Raw genomic sequence first — 14687 nt, 5'->3', positions numbered from 1 at the left:
CAGTGCTCAGCTGATTCACTGTGTCAACAACTTCACAAAGTCCTACCCCATACACAGCCCTGTGGACAGTAAGTCCATCTGCTTCACACACAACAAAAGGAAGTGCAGCTCAGTGTTTGCTATGAAGAGAGTAAAGTGCTGGATTAGAAACAAACTCCATGAGACTCTGCAGATGTCATATGGTGCATATAAAACGATCACTAAGACAGGAAGTTGAGTACAGCTCATCCATGTTTACCACTGACTGAGCTACCATTCACTCCAGAGGTAATACAGAAACATTTGTTTTTAATAATTTCCAAGTGTAAAAGCAGTTATGAATTCATGCTGAAGAGTCGGCAAGTTGGCAAAAATGATCTTTATCCATAACTTTAAAAACTCAGATGAAAGGTTTTTTTTCCCCTCCTGTCCTGTTTGGCTCTTTGCCATCAGAATTATTGTCTAAAGGCAAAGATGCCCAACGGATTTACCTTACCAAATGGACCATCCCGGCCTTGCCTTATTGGTCTATTTGATTCCCCTTTTATTGTTTACTTTATTTTATTTTCACTTTCTACGCACGGGACAGACATGACTGGGGGAAAGAAAGAGGGAAAGAAAAACAGAGGGATGGGGATAAAGGGCAAAAAACAAAAACAAACAAAACAAACCGACAAAAAATACATCTATGAATCACCTGGATCACCTGTTGAGAAAGAAAAAAGAGAAAACAAGCAAAAAAAGACAGCAATATAATAAACGACATCATCGCGATGATCTATGTGAAGATAACAGTAAATACTAAATATTGAATATTATTGTGCAGCACGTAAGATCGACAGTGCACAGTGTGCTTTGCATATGCAATTACTCAGCACTCACCCAACGTGGAGACAGTTAAATAGACACTGTACACACCATCACACTCCCCAAGCGTACTCTATATCCCAGGTCTACGCACCCTTGCTTGAAGGTTTGTTGAATAAACCTTTTGTTGCACCACGTGACCGTCCTGAACACCGAGCACATGGATGTGTTTACCCCACGGAGCCCTGCTGTGCAGCTCAGTGCTGCAGCCAGGCCTGGTGCAGACGGGATCCCCACGACTGGTTCTTGTCTTTGGTTCTGTTGTTCTGTCACTAGTTAGTTAACATGAGTGTATTAACCAACCCACTGTGGGACGTCTGCACTAAACATCTTCCATAAAGCCAGCCTCACACACAGAGTGACATCCTGCACATTTGACTATATATGTTTAGTGTTTCACTTCGTTAAACAGACATACAAATATCTGTGGAAACTCTGTGTGTGCAGTTTCGTGACTGATGTAGTGAGCGTGGGAATTTCAGTGGGCGATGTATAAACTCAGTAACGTTGTCTCACATGCAGGTCTGTACTGCTGCGACAGGGCAGCTACCCACTGCCAGATGGCTTGCCGACAAATCCTTCGCACTATGAGCACAGAGCATGAGATTATGGAGGGTTTGATCAAAGAGTGCGGCTCCCAGCCGCTCCCTCAGGAGCCTATGTGGCAGTGCTTTCTGAGCAGTGTCCAGACTCCTTCCATAACTGAAGAGGATAACCTTCCTGCCAAGATGGACTGTGCCAAGCTGCACTGCTGCTCCAAAGCCAACACCTCACTCTGCAGGTATGCCACTTTTAGTTCTTGACATCAGTGAAAGACGGTGTTTGGGTGTCATTTACAGCGAGCAGAGGTGAACTACAGGTTGATTATAAATGTGTTCCAGGGACATGTGTCTGGAGATCAGCTCCAACTGGGGCAGCCAGACATGGCAAGACTTTGACCAGCTCTGTGAGTACAACCCAGTGGAAACAGAGCTCATCAACTGCCTGGCTGACGTCAGAGAGCCCTGCCAGCTGGGCTGCAAGGACCTCACTTACTGCACCAACTTCAATAACAGGTCAGTCTTCTACTGCTCACCCACTTTAAAATGGCTGTGTTATGGTCACTGCATGTCAGTGACACGTTATCTACATATGTAGGAAGTTCCTCACAGGAGCCTGAATTTGTACTGTGCCAACACAAGCTATGATTTTGTGCCATAGACAAAATCAAAGTGAGGAAATAAAATCTTATTTGGCATGATGTTCTTAGGCGCAGGTGAATAATTCGTACTCTTCGCCTTAGTATCGTTATTAAACTTTTAATGCATATCTGATTTTGTACTGTTCCCACTGACCACTTCTCATAATCACCTGTGTCTGTTCAGGTGTGACATTGTAGATAAACGTGTGGATCCCCAGATCTGAAGCTTGCACACCATCAACATTAACCTCCTAAGATCCGAACGCTTTCATTTCATGCATTTTTATTTTCTCTTTGCTATTTGGGCTGATTGGGACATGATGAATGAGGGTGACCGTGGCTCAGGGGGTTGGGAAGCGTATCTGTAACCAGTAGGTCGCCGGTTCGATCCCCGGGCTCTCTGTCCTGGTCATTGTGTTCTTGGGCAAGACACTTTACCTTGCCACCTACTGGTGTTGGCCAGAGGGGCCGATGGTGCGATATGGCAGCCTGGCTTCTGTCAGTCTACCCCAGGGCAACTGTGGCTACAACCGTAGCTGCCTCCACCAGTGTGTGAATGTGAGAGTGAATGAATAGTGGCATTGTAAAGCGCTTTGGGTGCCTTGAAAAGCGCTATATAAATCCACTCCATTATTAAAAACAAAGAATTATCTTTTTACCTGATTTTGCTCTACAAGGGCCTGACATCCACATATGAGGACATTCGTTTTAAATTTTGATAGAGAAGTAGCAGAATAACTCCACCTGGTATTTCAGGTGTGACTCCACCTGAAATACCAGAAATAGGTTTTCACTATGGACTAAATAAACATCAACACACTGACTTAAAGGGAGTCATCTAGAAAGAGCTGATCATGAACAGAGACAAACTGTTCATTGATTTAAAAGTACACTTCTGCAGCTTGTTGATCACAGCTTGTGTGATCTGGATGTCCTCATAGGGTACAGTGTAGTGTAAAGGTGTATCTGTGGGATGGGACACAGTATTACAGGAAATACTGGTACATGGCAGGTTTATTCATATAGCACAATTCAACAACAAGGTGATTCAAAGTGCTTCACAGAGACATTAAAAAACAAAAACAATAAAAAGCATGAGAACAGGTGAGTCTTCAACCTGGATTTAAATAGTTGTGTTTGCTCGTTTTCCTTTTGTTTTGCTTTGTTCATTTGTCTCTTTTAATTCTATTTTGTTGTACTTTTTCAACATGTTCAAAATAAAGATAAAAAAATAGAATAAATATTAAACAAGGACAAAAGCGATGATAATCATACCTTAGTTTTATATTTGGTTACAACCTGATTTTTTTATTCAATCGGGAATAACATAATAATCTCAAAGCAGCTATAAATCTGTGCCTGAGCTGAAGTAGGACACTTTGCCCTTCTCCAGCTGAGGACCATGGCCTCAGACTCTTGTCTTCACACTAGGGTGGGGTCTACTGCAGTGTGGGTTGGAGGCCCCCACCCGATGAAGCCAACAGAACCACATCATCTGCAGATAAGAGGAGATTCTGTGCAGTTAACTTTCTTTTTCTGAATGAAGTTGATATGCTACAGCAGCGGTCCTCAACCCCCGGGCCTCGGACCGGTACTGGTCCGTGAGTCGTTTGGTACCGGGCCGCGAGAGTTGAGGCTCAGGTGTGAAATGTCTGGTTTTCAGGGTTTTATCGGTTTTCAGCGTTATTTTGTTATCGTTTTGATCGTTAACTCGGTTTTCCTGGGTCTTTTCACGTGTGTTATGAATAAATCTTCTTTTTTTGGTACCAGTACCGGTTTTATTTTGTTGTATTTATCCGCAACACCTTAAAGGCCGGTCCGTGAAAATATTGTCGGGCATAAACCGGTCCGTGGCGCAAAAAAGGTTGGAGACCGCTGTGCTACAGTGTATTTTATTCCAACTGCTATTGAAGTGAACAGTGTGGCTCTGTGGAGGACTCTGGTTCCTGTGTGGATGCGAAGCTCAAATTGGGCCACCGCTTAACAGCCAGCCATCAGCCCTTCCCAGTCCCTCCAGTTATTACATCACCTGCCATTGTTTGCAAAATCTGTGTGTGTGTGTGAACAAGAGTTTATTTGTTCTGAGGTCATTAGGCCAAACTGTGGACGCAGCTTTAGAAATACTGAGAGGACGTATAACATCAAATGTACACATTCAAAGAGAGAAACAGTTACTGTCCAGTAAACCTAAAGGACACTTCATCATCATCATCATCATTTCAGGACAGCCACATAAATCACACTTTAGGCAAGGCAAGTTTATTTGTATAGCACAATTCAACAACAAGGTGATTCAAAGTGCTTTACAGAGACATTAGAAACAAAAACAAATAAAAAGCATGATTTAAAATTGATTAAAACAAGCAAACAAAAACTAATTAACAAACAAACAAAACAGTATATAAAATCAAAACAGATAAAATCAGAAATAGATAAGATTAGGGATGGGTATCGTTTAGGTTTTATCCGATACGGGTGCCAAATCGGTACTTTTGAAACGGTGCCGGTGCTTAAACGGTGCTCAAACCGGTGCTTAAAGAATGGAGAACACAAAATTGGTCCAAAAACCTCTCATGCTCAGCTGGTTTTTTGTAAAAAGATAACAACGTTAGCCTTTTCTGCAGCTATAGGGCAAATATGGTATCACTCTTGGCTGGAAGCAGTGCTTAAACAATGGAAAAAACACAAACTTTATCCAAAACCTCTCATGTTTAACTGTTTTCCACTTTTTCTTTGGTCATTTTAGCCTTTTTGGCCAGGGTGAAGGGAGTATCTGCCATCAAACAAGAAGACAGCCGCATGTAGCTATGATGATGTTTGCTAGTTCACCTTACCTGCATTAATGTAATAACGTGGTTAGCCTACTCAAAGTAAATTACACACGAACAACATTAAGCTACTCACGCAGAGAAGAACGGCTGCTGCTGTTCCACCTCAGACACTTCACACCACCTCTATTCACCCTGCTCACTCCCCCCCACCCCCAACTGCAGCATCCAATACACACTCAACACAAGGCTCCAGCCTGTCTCTCTCAACCACCCAGGTTAGGAGGGAACTGAGGAGGATTAATGGCAAGAAGGCAGCGGGTCCAGATGGCATCAGCTCGAGGGTCGTCAGGTCCTGCGCGGACCAACTGTGTGGGGTGATGGAGCACCTCTTCAACCTGAGCCTGAGGTTGGGAAGAGTCCCACAGCTCTGGAAAACCTCCTGTGTTGTACCAGTGCCAAAGACTTCAAGCCCCAAGGACCTCAACAGCTACAGGCCGGTGGCTCTGACATCCCACCTGATGAAGACCCTGGAGCGGTTGGTCCTGGCTCAGCTTCGGCGCCTAATAAGCTCATCACTGGACCCACTTCAGTTTGCCTACCAGCCTGGCATTGGAGCGGATGATGCCGTCATTCACCTCCTACATCGTTCCCTCGCTCACCTGGAGACCGCTGGAAGCACTGTGAGAATCATGTTCTTTGATTTCTCCAGTGCCTTCAACACTATTCTTCCCTCGGTTCTAAAGGACAAGCTGGTGAACTCTGGAGTGGACCATCACCTCACTACCTGGATCCTGGACTACCTCACCGACCGACCACAGTATGTGAGGACTCAGGGCTGTGTGTCGGACAGGGTCGTCTGCAGTACGGGGGCCCCACAGGGAACGGTTCTGGCTCCGTTCCTCTTCACCATCTACACTGCAGACTTCTCCCACAATTCCACCCAGTGCTTCCTGCAGAAGTTCTCTGATGACTCTGCAATAGTCGGCCTCATCACTGATGGGGACGACAAGGAGTATAGAGGACTGACTCAAGACTTTGTGGACTGGTGCCAGCTGAACTACCTCCAGATCAACGCCAGTAAAACCAAGGAACTGGTGGTAGACTTCCGCAGGCACAAGCATTCTCCACTGCAACCACTGAACATCCAAGGTATGGACATTGAGGCTGTGGACAGCTACAGGTACCTTGGTGTTCATCTGAACAATAGACTGGACTGGACTCATAACTCAGACGCCCTCTACAGGAAAGGGCAGAGCAGGCTGTACCTGCTGCAGAGACTCAGGTCGTTTGGAGTGGAGGGCCCACTCCTGAAGACCTTCTATGACTCTGTTGTGGCTTCTGCTATCTTTTATGGCGTGGTCTGCTGGGGCGGCAGCATCTCTGCTGGGGACAGGAAGAGACTGAACAGGGTGATCCGAAGGGCCAGCTCTGTTCTAGGATGCCCTCTGGACCCAGTGGAGGTGGTGAGTGACAGGAGAACGGCGGCTAAGCTGTCATCCCTGATGGACAACATCTCCCACCCCATGCAGCAGACTGTGACAGCACTGAGCAGCTCCTTCAGTGGGAGACTGCGGCACCCACGGTGTGGGACGGAGAGATTTCACAGGTCTTTCCTCCCCACTGCTGTCAGACTCCACAACAAAGACTTTAACTGATCAAGCACACACATCCATACATATGCAATAATACTAAGTGCAATAATCCTTTCTGTCATCGTTGTATTTTTACTCAGTTGTATATAGTATTTGTATTTGTATTCTATTTTTATCTTATTGTATATTTATTTTATTTTATTCTACTGTATATAGTATTTTATTCTATTCTGTACAGTTGTGTACTGTATTTATTCTTATTTTATTCTAATTTTTGCCTCATAACTTTTGCACTGTCCACTTCCTGCTGTGACAAAACAAATTTCCCACGTGTGGGACTAATAAAGGTTATCTTATCTTATCTTAATAACGTGGTTAGCCTACTCAACGTAAATTACACACGAACAACATTAAGCTACTCACGCAGAGAAGAACGGCTGCTGCTGCATCATCATCCTCATCATTTCTGATACACTGGCAGGGCTAGGGGCCAGGACTCTCCTCTTCGGGGTTTTTGGGGGATATTGCTAACTCCGGGTCAGATAACAGGCAACCCACGCACAGTAGATGCGCTCGGTGTGAGGTCTCGCAGCAAGCTATCAAATACGGCACATTTCTGGGCTTTTTAAAAAAAACGCTATGCGTCGCCAGGTGTTTCATCGGATTTGAGGTGTTACCTCCTTTGACAGTATCACAGTATCAGCTTAAAGCACTTGTTGCTGCTGAGTTTGCATATTTTGCTGTGAAGTACAGCCAGACTTTTCGCCTTGGGCATTTTAATCTGTAGCTCTGCTCTAAAAGAACATACGTACCTGGCCCCGCCTATCCTCGGAAACGTAAAATTATTGGCTAGAAGTGTATCACAGCTCAGGAAAAAAAAGCACCGAAATAAAGCACCGAAATGTGCGCTGCTTTTCGGTCTGGTTACTACCGTTTATGTCAGAACCGGTGCCATTATGGCACCGGACACCGGTACCCATCCCTAGATAAGATCAGTAGTTAGTGTAAGTTTTGAAATTTAAGCTTAAAAGTGTGGATTTGGTGCTTTATTCAAATGCAGCTGAGAACAGGTGAGTCTTCAACCTGGATTTAAATAAACTGAGTGTTTCAGCTGATCTGAGGCTTTCTGGGAGTTTGTTCCAGATATAAGGAGCATAAAAGCTGAATGCAGCTTCTCCGTGTCTGGTTCTGACTCTGGGAACTGATAAAAGACCGGATCCAGATGACCTGAGGGATCTGGATGGTTCATACTGGGTCAGGAGGTCACTGATGTATTTTGGTCCTAAACCATTCAGAGCTTTATAGGCCAGCATCAGAACTTTAAAGTCTATCCTCTGACGGACAGGCAGCCAGTGTAAGGACCTCAGAGCTGGACTGATGTGGTCCACTTTTTTGGTCTTAGTGAGGACTCGAGCAGCAGAGTTCTGAATGAGCTGTAGTTGTCTGACTGATTTTTTAGGTAGACCTGTAAAGATGCTGTTACAGTAATCAAGCCTACTAAAAATGAATGCATGGACTAGTTTTTCCAGGTCCTGTTGAGACATCAGATCTTTTATCCTTGATATATTCTTGAGGTGATAGTAAGCTGACTTTGTTATTGTCTTAATGTGTTTTTCTAAGTTTAGGTCTGCATCCATCACTACACCCAAATTTCTCGCCTGGTTTGTGGTTTTTAGATGTATAGATTGAAGTTCTCTGGTGACCTGTAATCGTTTTTCTTTGGCGCCAAAGACTATTACCTCAGTTTTGTTTTTGTTTAGCTGGAGAAAATTGTGGCACAACCAGTCATTGATTTCCTCAATGCATTTACCAAGAGCCTGTACAGGGCCTCGGTCTCCTGGTGACATTGTGATATATATTTGTGTGTCATCTGCATAGCTGTGGTAGTTTATTTTGTTGTTGTTTATAATCCGTGCCAGTGGGAGCATGTAAATGTTAAACAGAGGGGGTCCCAAGATGGAACCTTGGGGAACTCCACATGTGATACTTGTCTGCTCAGATGTGAAGTTACCTATTGATACAAAGTATTTCCTGTTTTCTAAGTATGTTTTGAACCAGTTTAGTACAGTTCCTGAAAGACCTGCCCAGTTCTCCAGTCGTTTGAGTAATATGTTGTGGTCAACTGTATCAAATGCTGCACTGAGATCCAGTAAAACTAGGACTGACATTTTTCCACTGTCTGTATTCAGACATATGTCATTAAACACTTTGGTCAGAGCGGTTTCAGTGCTGTGGTTCTGTCTAAAACCTGACTGGAAGGCATCGTAGCAATTATTCTGTTTTAAGAAGTAACTGAGCTGTTGAGAAACTGCTTTTTCAATGATCTTACTTAAAAACGGGAGATTTGAGATCGGCCTGTAGTTGTTCATTTGTGTCTTGTCAAGATTGTCCTTTTTCAGTATAGGTTTGATTACAGCAGTTTTTAGTGGTTCTGGAAACACACCTGACATTAAAGAAAAGTTGACGATCTGTAACAGGTCTGACTCCAAAGTCTTTGAGACCTTTTTGAAAAAACTTGTTGGCAGGACATCTAAACAGCAGGAGGAGGAGTTCAGTTGACCTAAGATGTCCTCCAGGTCTTTGCTGTTAATAGGTTGAAACTGTTTGATGGTGTTTAAACAGTTTTTCGGTGGACACAGTACATATCCTGGATCTGCTGTTGATGTACCAATTGCTTGTCCAATCTTTTGGATATTTTTCTGTGAAGAATTTGGCAAAGTCATTGCAGGCCATGGTTGAATGAAGTTCAGCTGCCACTGACACAGGAGGGTTTGTTAGGACTGGTTCTTATATAGAGATTGAAAATGTGACGTCACTCAGGGGTAAAACCGCAAAGGATTCTGGGAACTCGTGGCAAGAGGTACTAGCGCACGCAGGCTTTCAATTGAAATCAGTCACACAGCGATAAAAAGAAACACAAAAAATGTCAAGAAGCTGTTGTGTTATTAACTGCAATAGCCAGTCACATGACAGCCACGGGAAGCCGACGGGTAAAGAGATCGGTTGTTATCAGATTACGTCGTTGAAGAGAAATTGTTCGAGCCGTGTTTCCGAAGTAACAAAGAGGCGACTGGATTGCAGCCATTAGAAGACCAAATATAACGTCCCAGAACCCTCCAGCTCACAGGTTAGTCTGCTCCAAGCATTCCCACAAAGGTCAGTCTGCTGTTGTAGTTAATGCGTCATTTTTCTTAACATAATTGGTGATATAGGTTACAAGCAAGTCTGGCGCTGAACAGAAATTGTCGCACTATGCTCCTTTGTTTATTGTGCATAAATAGTGAATTGTCCTGACACAATATTGTGTTTCGCTTCTGTTATTATGGTACATTGACAAAAACATATACTTTTATTCACAGGATAAAACAGGTTTTAGTATCACTAATTGCCCAGTACGATTACAGCATACAATATTATTGTCACTGCTACATTTCTGTGATGCTACCAGAAATTATTTCCACTACTAATTAATTACCGTTGAGCTCAAAGGTCCTATTAATAAACGGTTAATGAATGTGTATTTATGACAAAGATTTGTGAGACTGGTAAACTTATGATATGTACGATGGTCTTTACTTTCTACACGGTGCATTTCAAGGTCCTGCACCCATCCGTCGGTGAACTGTACCTGGGCTTGTTGCAGTGACCTGAAGTTACTAAACTTCATGAGTGTGTGCACTCACTCCAAGAACCGTATAATTATAAATATGAGCGTGGTGAAAGTTGGGCAGCACGCTGACGTCTTTTGTCCCTCTGTGTGCTCGTGAGGGTCTGACCCTTTCACTCCTTTGATTTTTTTCCTCGTATCTTTTCTTTGTCTTTTCATCAAGTCTGTCTTTGTACGGACCGGCATTGTTCTCCTTCGTTTTGTACATAACTTATTGGGGGGCAAAGAAAAAACAAGAAGGTATTGGAACCGGAGAATGAACGTTTTGCGGTGCTGCAAATGCTTGCATTTGATGCAAGTACTTGGATTGTTTTGCCACGAGTTCCCGGCATGCAATGCGCGAAAGTCACGTGGTCTGTCAATCTCTATAGCTCTTGGGTGCTCAGTTAGAGTAGAAACAACTCGCCTCATCCATACATGCACTTTTTTCAAAGTGCCTCAGACAACAACCTGGGGTTAGTATGATGCCCTAGTATACTTGGTGTGCAGACTGAGGCGGTCAGGGATCGAGCAGATGGATAATCAATAAACTGATGTCAAATAATCTGTTTTATCAGTTGTATAAGAGCACCAAACAAACTCCCCTCCAGTTACCAGAAGTAGAATAGAAAGACCTTGGTGCACGATGGAGGCCATGTCCTGGCCACGTGTTCGCTGTTTTGTTAAAAATCAGATAACCACAGAATATTGTCTAACTAAATGAGTTCATTAATTATTAGTTAACTAAGCAACTTATTAACTGCTGCCATAAATGTGACTGGGAGTAAAGGGTCAAGAAAGAAACGTCCTGTCATGGTATCTGGGTCATTTTCACATTCGGGCAGGAACTGAGTGGACCGTGTTGAACTTGAGGCAAAGAGCCACCATCAGTGGTGTAAGCCAGTGAGATTATTCCACAGTAGTGTGGGAGAGCATGTCCTCAGGCAGCGCTTTACCTCTGTTAAACTGCTGAGTGTGGTCCACGTAGAACAGCCTCCTCTGCAGTTTGAGCTTCTGAGTTCTTGTATGAAAGAAAATGTGTATAAATAGACCCTGTGGGTTCTGAAATGGAGACACAAATGTATGAATAGACAGACACACAGTGGTGTGTGAATGGGATGGTGGATGAAGTGAAATGGGGCCACTCTGGGAGAATTCAAGAAACATAGCTTCTGACTTAAAGGTCCCCTTCAATTTAAACTGAATAATTATGTAATTAATAACATGAAAATATAAAAAAGACGTTTTTAGCTTCATTTGTTTCTTAAGTTTGAGTAAGAACAGGCTGTCGCTCAGGTTCATATGTGTGTTTGCAGTATAGTGTGTGTTATTTGTACACAGTGTCTCCTGTTGTGAAGCCCACACACAGAGCGTTTCAAAAACAGGAAGTACATGATGAAAAGTTATTTCCAAGTGATTTTATATGTTTATAAATACTAGATACAAAAAAAGTATTTCATTGGTTTTACTGGTGATCCAAACTTTTGGATGTTTTACTTTATTTTGCATATCCAAGTATGGCTGTCCAGATGTTGTTATTGACAGCCTGACAAATACAAACATAACAGAAATACCTTCCCACGTTGTCATACTGCACTTCCATAGGATAGAGGAGCCAAGCAGCCACAGCTGGATAGTTTGTATTGTAGACTAAATGTAGGAAGACTGAGACGTAGTGGGCTGCACCAGTGCAACACCATTTGTTTCTGCTGCTGGCAGTAATTACTGTTGGTGCATTTTCATTTTTGTGACTAAAAGTCGTGCATGACTGTATTTCTGCAGCTGGGAGAAGATTTAATGAATCACGGTTTAGTAAGGTTGGCAGCAGACTGTCCACTGCAAACTGGGCTGAACTGAGCACAAGTCCTAGCTCCCACGATAGTATTATGGAGGGCCATGACTGCCAAAATAAATCAAGTTCATCATTAAATAATTTGTTGTGTCATGAATTCATTAAAACTTGTAATAATTAATTAAATATATACGTTGCTTTTAAAGTATCAGTTCATTTAATTTAAAACGTACGATGCATTTTTATTCATTTCCAGTCTAACTAAGGTGCGGCTCGGTGGCATCTACAGACACGGCAGCAGCTCTTCCAGGCCGTCCTCGTGTTACCAGCTGCAGACCTGTTCTGCGTGAAACCTGATCTCATGAATAATTACCAGCTTCTCTAACCTCACTGCTAAGAGTTTTTGACAGTATTTTCCGATCAACATATTTTGGGCATATGGGTCTATAATTAGCTGTTACGGTTTTGTTCTTCACTGGTATCAATGACATCATAGATCCTTTAAACTTGTTTTGGTGTGTCGCACATGTGATCAGTCTGTAAGCACAAACGTTTGGACACACCTTCTCATTTAATGGTTCTTCTTTATTTTCATGACTGTTTACATTGTAGATTCTCACTGAAGGCATCAAAACTATGAATGAACACAAACAAAAAAGTATGAATTAACTCAGAACGTTTGATATTTGAGATTCTTTGTAACATCCAGCCTTTGCTTTGATTCCTGCTTTGCTCACTCTTGGCGTTCTCTCCATGAGCTTCATGAGTCGTCACCTGAAATGGTTTCCAACAGTCTGGAAGGAGTTCCCAGAGATGCTGAGCACTTGTTGGTCCTTTTGCCTTCACTGTGCGCTCCATCTCATCCCAAACCATCTCCACTGGTCAGGTGACTGTGCAGGCCAGACCACCAGCACTCCATCACTCTCCTTGTTGGTCAGATAGCCCTGACACAGCCTGACATGTCAGTTGGCTACCTATTTCATCTGCAGGATAAGGACACCTGTCAATACTCTCTTCCCCCCACCATAACTGTTTTTTTTTGTGGGTGATTGTGAGTGTGCAACACCCCCAAGCTCCATCGTGGACCTGACACAGAGCAGCTAGACATTTTAAGTGGCTGTATCTGAACCTCTTTTTTTATTTAAAAATATAACAGCACTAGAAAAGGCACTATAACACTTTTATAACACTTTGCAGCCTGTCTTTTACTCACAGCAATAAGTATAAATATCAGGAAGGTAGTTCAACCAGTGTAGGCGCAGTGGTAGAGGCTAGGAGGCTTTTTTCTGGTTTATGCTTTTGTTTTATTTTTTTATTCATATTATTGTCTTGTGGATGTTATGCTGGAGCAGGCGGGGTCAACGCCAGACTAATGAAAGATAAGAGAAGAAAGCAGAGACACAGGAAAAGGAAACGGGAGACAGAAAAAGAGAGGAATGCTGCTTCTGTACACAGCACCAACACACACAGGGAGGTACACACGCACACAGAAAAAACACTATTTTACTCTGTGTGCGTGTGTGTCAGGATGTGACACTGCAATAATGAGACGCAGAGGCTGATAGGGGAAGACCCAGGAGATGCTGGCCGTCCACAGCAGCAGAGCTGTATCAGTACCTGTGGAGATTTCAAACTGCACTCTTTTACGCAGCAGCCACAGTGCAGACTTCCACTGATATTTGCCACATTAAGAATAAATTCCTCTCAGAGAACTCTGTCAGAAAACGATGGAAAAGCCTGACTCTGTACTGCTGCACTCCTGCATGGACTAAGCTCCTGTTAGCCTGACCCCGTGCATTACCACATTTAGTTTTGCTTTGGAAGTCAAACCTAAGTTGGCCATGATGGTTACAGAATCCCCACACACACAGAGTGATAGAACCACACCCAGAACCTTCCCTGTGGAACCGTCGGTATTTTAAACCACCAATTAGCTGACTCACTTGAGACTAAACCCACCAATCAGACTCCACAGACGATTCCTGATGTGGTCAAGAAGGGAAAACCTGTGTGACGTTTCTCAGAGGATCTCTGGCTCCCTCTGTGGGAGCTGCTGCACGTGCACCGCTGAACAGCTCATTGACTTCCTGTTGTGTTTCTGTGTCTGTCCACAGGCCGACGGAGCTGTTTCGCAGCTGTAACATCCAGTCAGACCAGGGTGCCATGAATGACATCAAGCTGTGGTCTAATGGTACAATTAAGATGCCCTTCATGAACATCCCTGTGCTGGACATTAGGAAGTGTCAGCCCCACATGTGGAAGGCTGTGGCCTGCGCCCTGCAGATCAAACCCTGCCACAGCAGGTCCAGAGGGAGCGTTATATGCAAGTAGGTCTCCTCTCACCTTCACATGACTGTTGTTGTACTTCTCTCTGTTATATCTATAATGAATGTAAAGCTCTGTCATAATACAACCAATAAGAAACGAATGTGAGTCCTCAATGACTTAACCCCTCACCCTATCGCACCTGTGTTGAATAAAGATGGCGGCTGTGTGTGTGGCGTGCCGTCAGCTGTTACCTGCTTTGTAAATTGATTAACACTCTGCATCACAGCAGACGTGACACTAGTTCGTCTGTCCTTCTCCCACTCCCCTCTGCCCCTGAGATACTTTTATTATCCTCTCCTTGGGGCAGCAACTCATCCCGACCCCAGAGTGGGAACGACTCCCCCTTCTGGCCAAAAAAACCATGGCTTCAGTATTAAAGGCACTAAATGTGATATCTGCCACTTCAGCTTGGCTGTGAACCACCTCAGTGCAAGCTGGAGGCCATCAGCTGATGTGACAAGAAAAAAATGTTACACAGCATTGTTACTTTGTATTTTGTTTAAACTTGTACCCACTTTATTTTATTTAGAAT

General features: G+C 43.6%; 1 protein-coding gene across 1 annotated transcript in view; it reads left to right on the top strand.

The window, feature by feature from the left end:
- Positions 1 to 14687, top strand: part of reck (reversion-inducing-cysteine-rich protein with kazal motifs) — a 97700-nt gene that overhangs the window by 42639 nt on the left and 40374 nt on the right. Inside the window, exons 8-11 of the mRNA XM_085467410.1 lie at positions 1 to 68; positions 1369 to 1627; positions 1728 to 1901; positions 13942 to 14154. The exon at positions 1 to 68 is cut by the window's left edge and continues 130 nt beyond it. Of these exons, the coding sequence (XP_085323536.1) occupies positions 1 to 68; positions 1369 to 1627; positions 1728 to 1901; positions 13942 to 14154 (714 nt within the window). The remainder of the gene's footprint in view (positions 69 to 1368; positions 1628 to 1727; positions 1902 to 13941; positions 14155 to 14687) is intronic.

This window comes from Copadichromis virginalis, linkage group LG9 (assembly GCF_057382275.1).
Source record: "Copadichromis virginalis isolate Kocher_CV1m ecotype Utaka linkage group LG9, C_Virginalis_male_GT1.1, whole genome shotgun sequence".
In the NCBI taxonomy this organism is placed as follows: domain Eukaryota; kingdom Metazoa; phylum Chordata; class Actinopteri; order Cichliformes; family Cichlidae; genus Copadichromis; species Copadichromis virginalis.
This window is presented reverse-complemented; position numbering and strand designations above follow the sequence as displayed.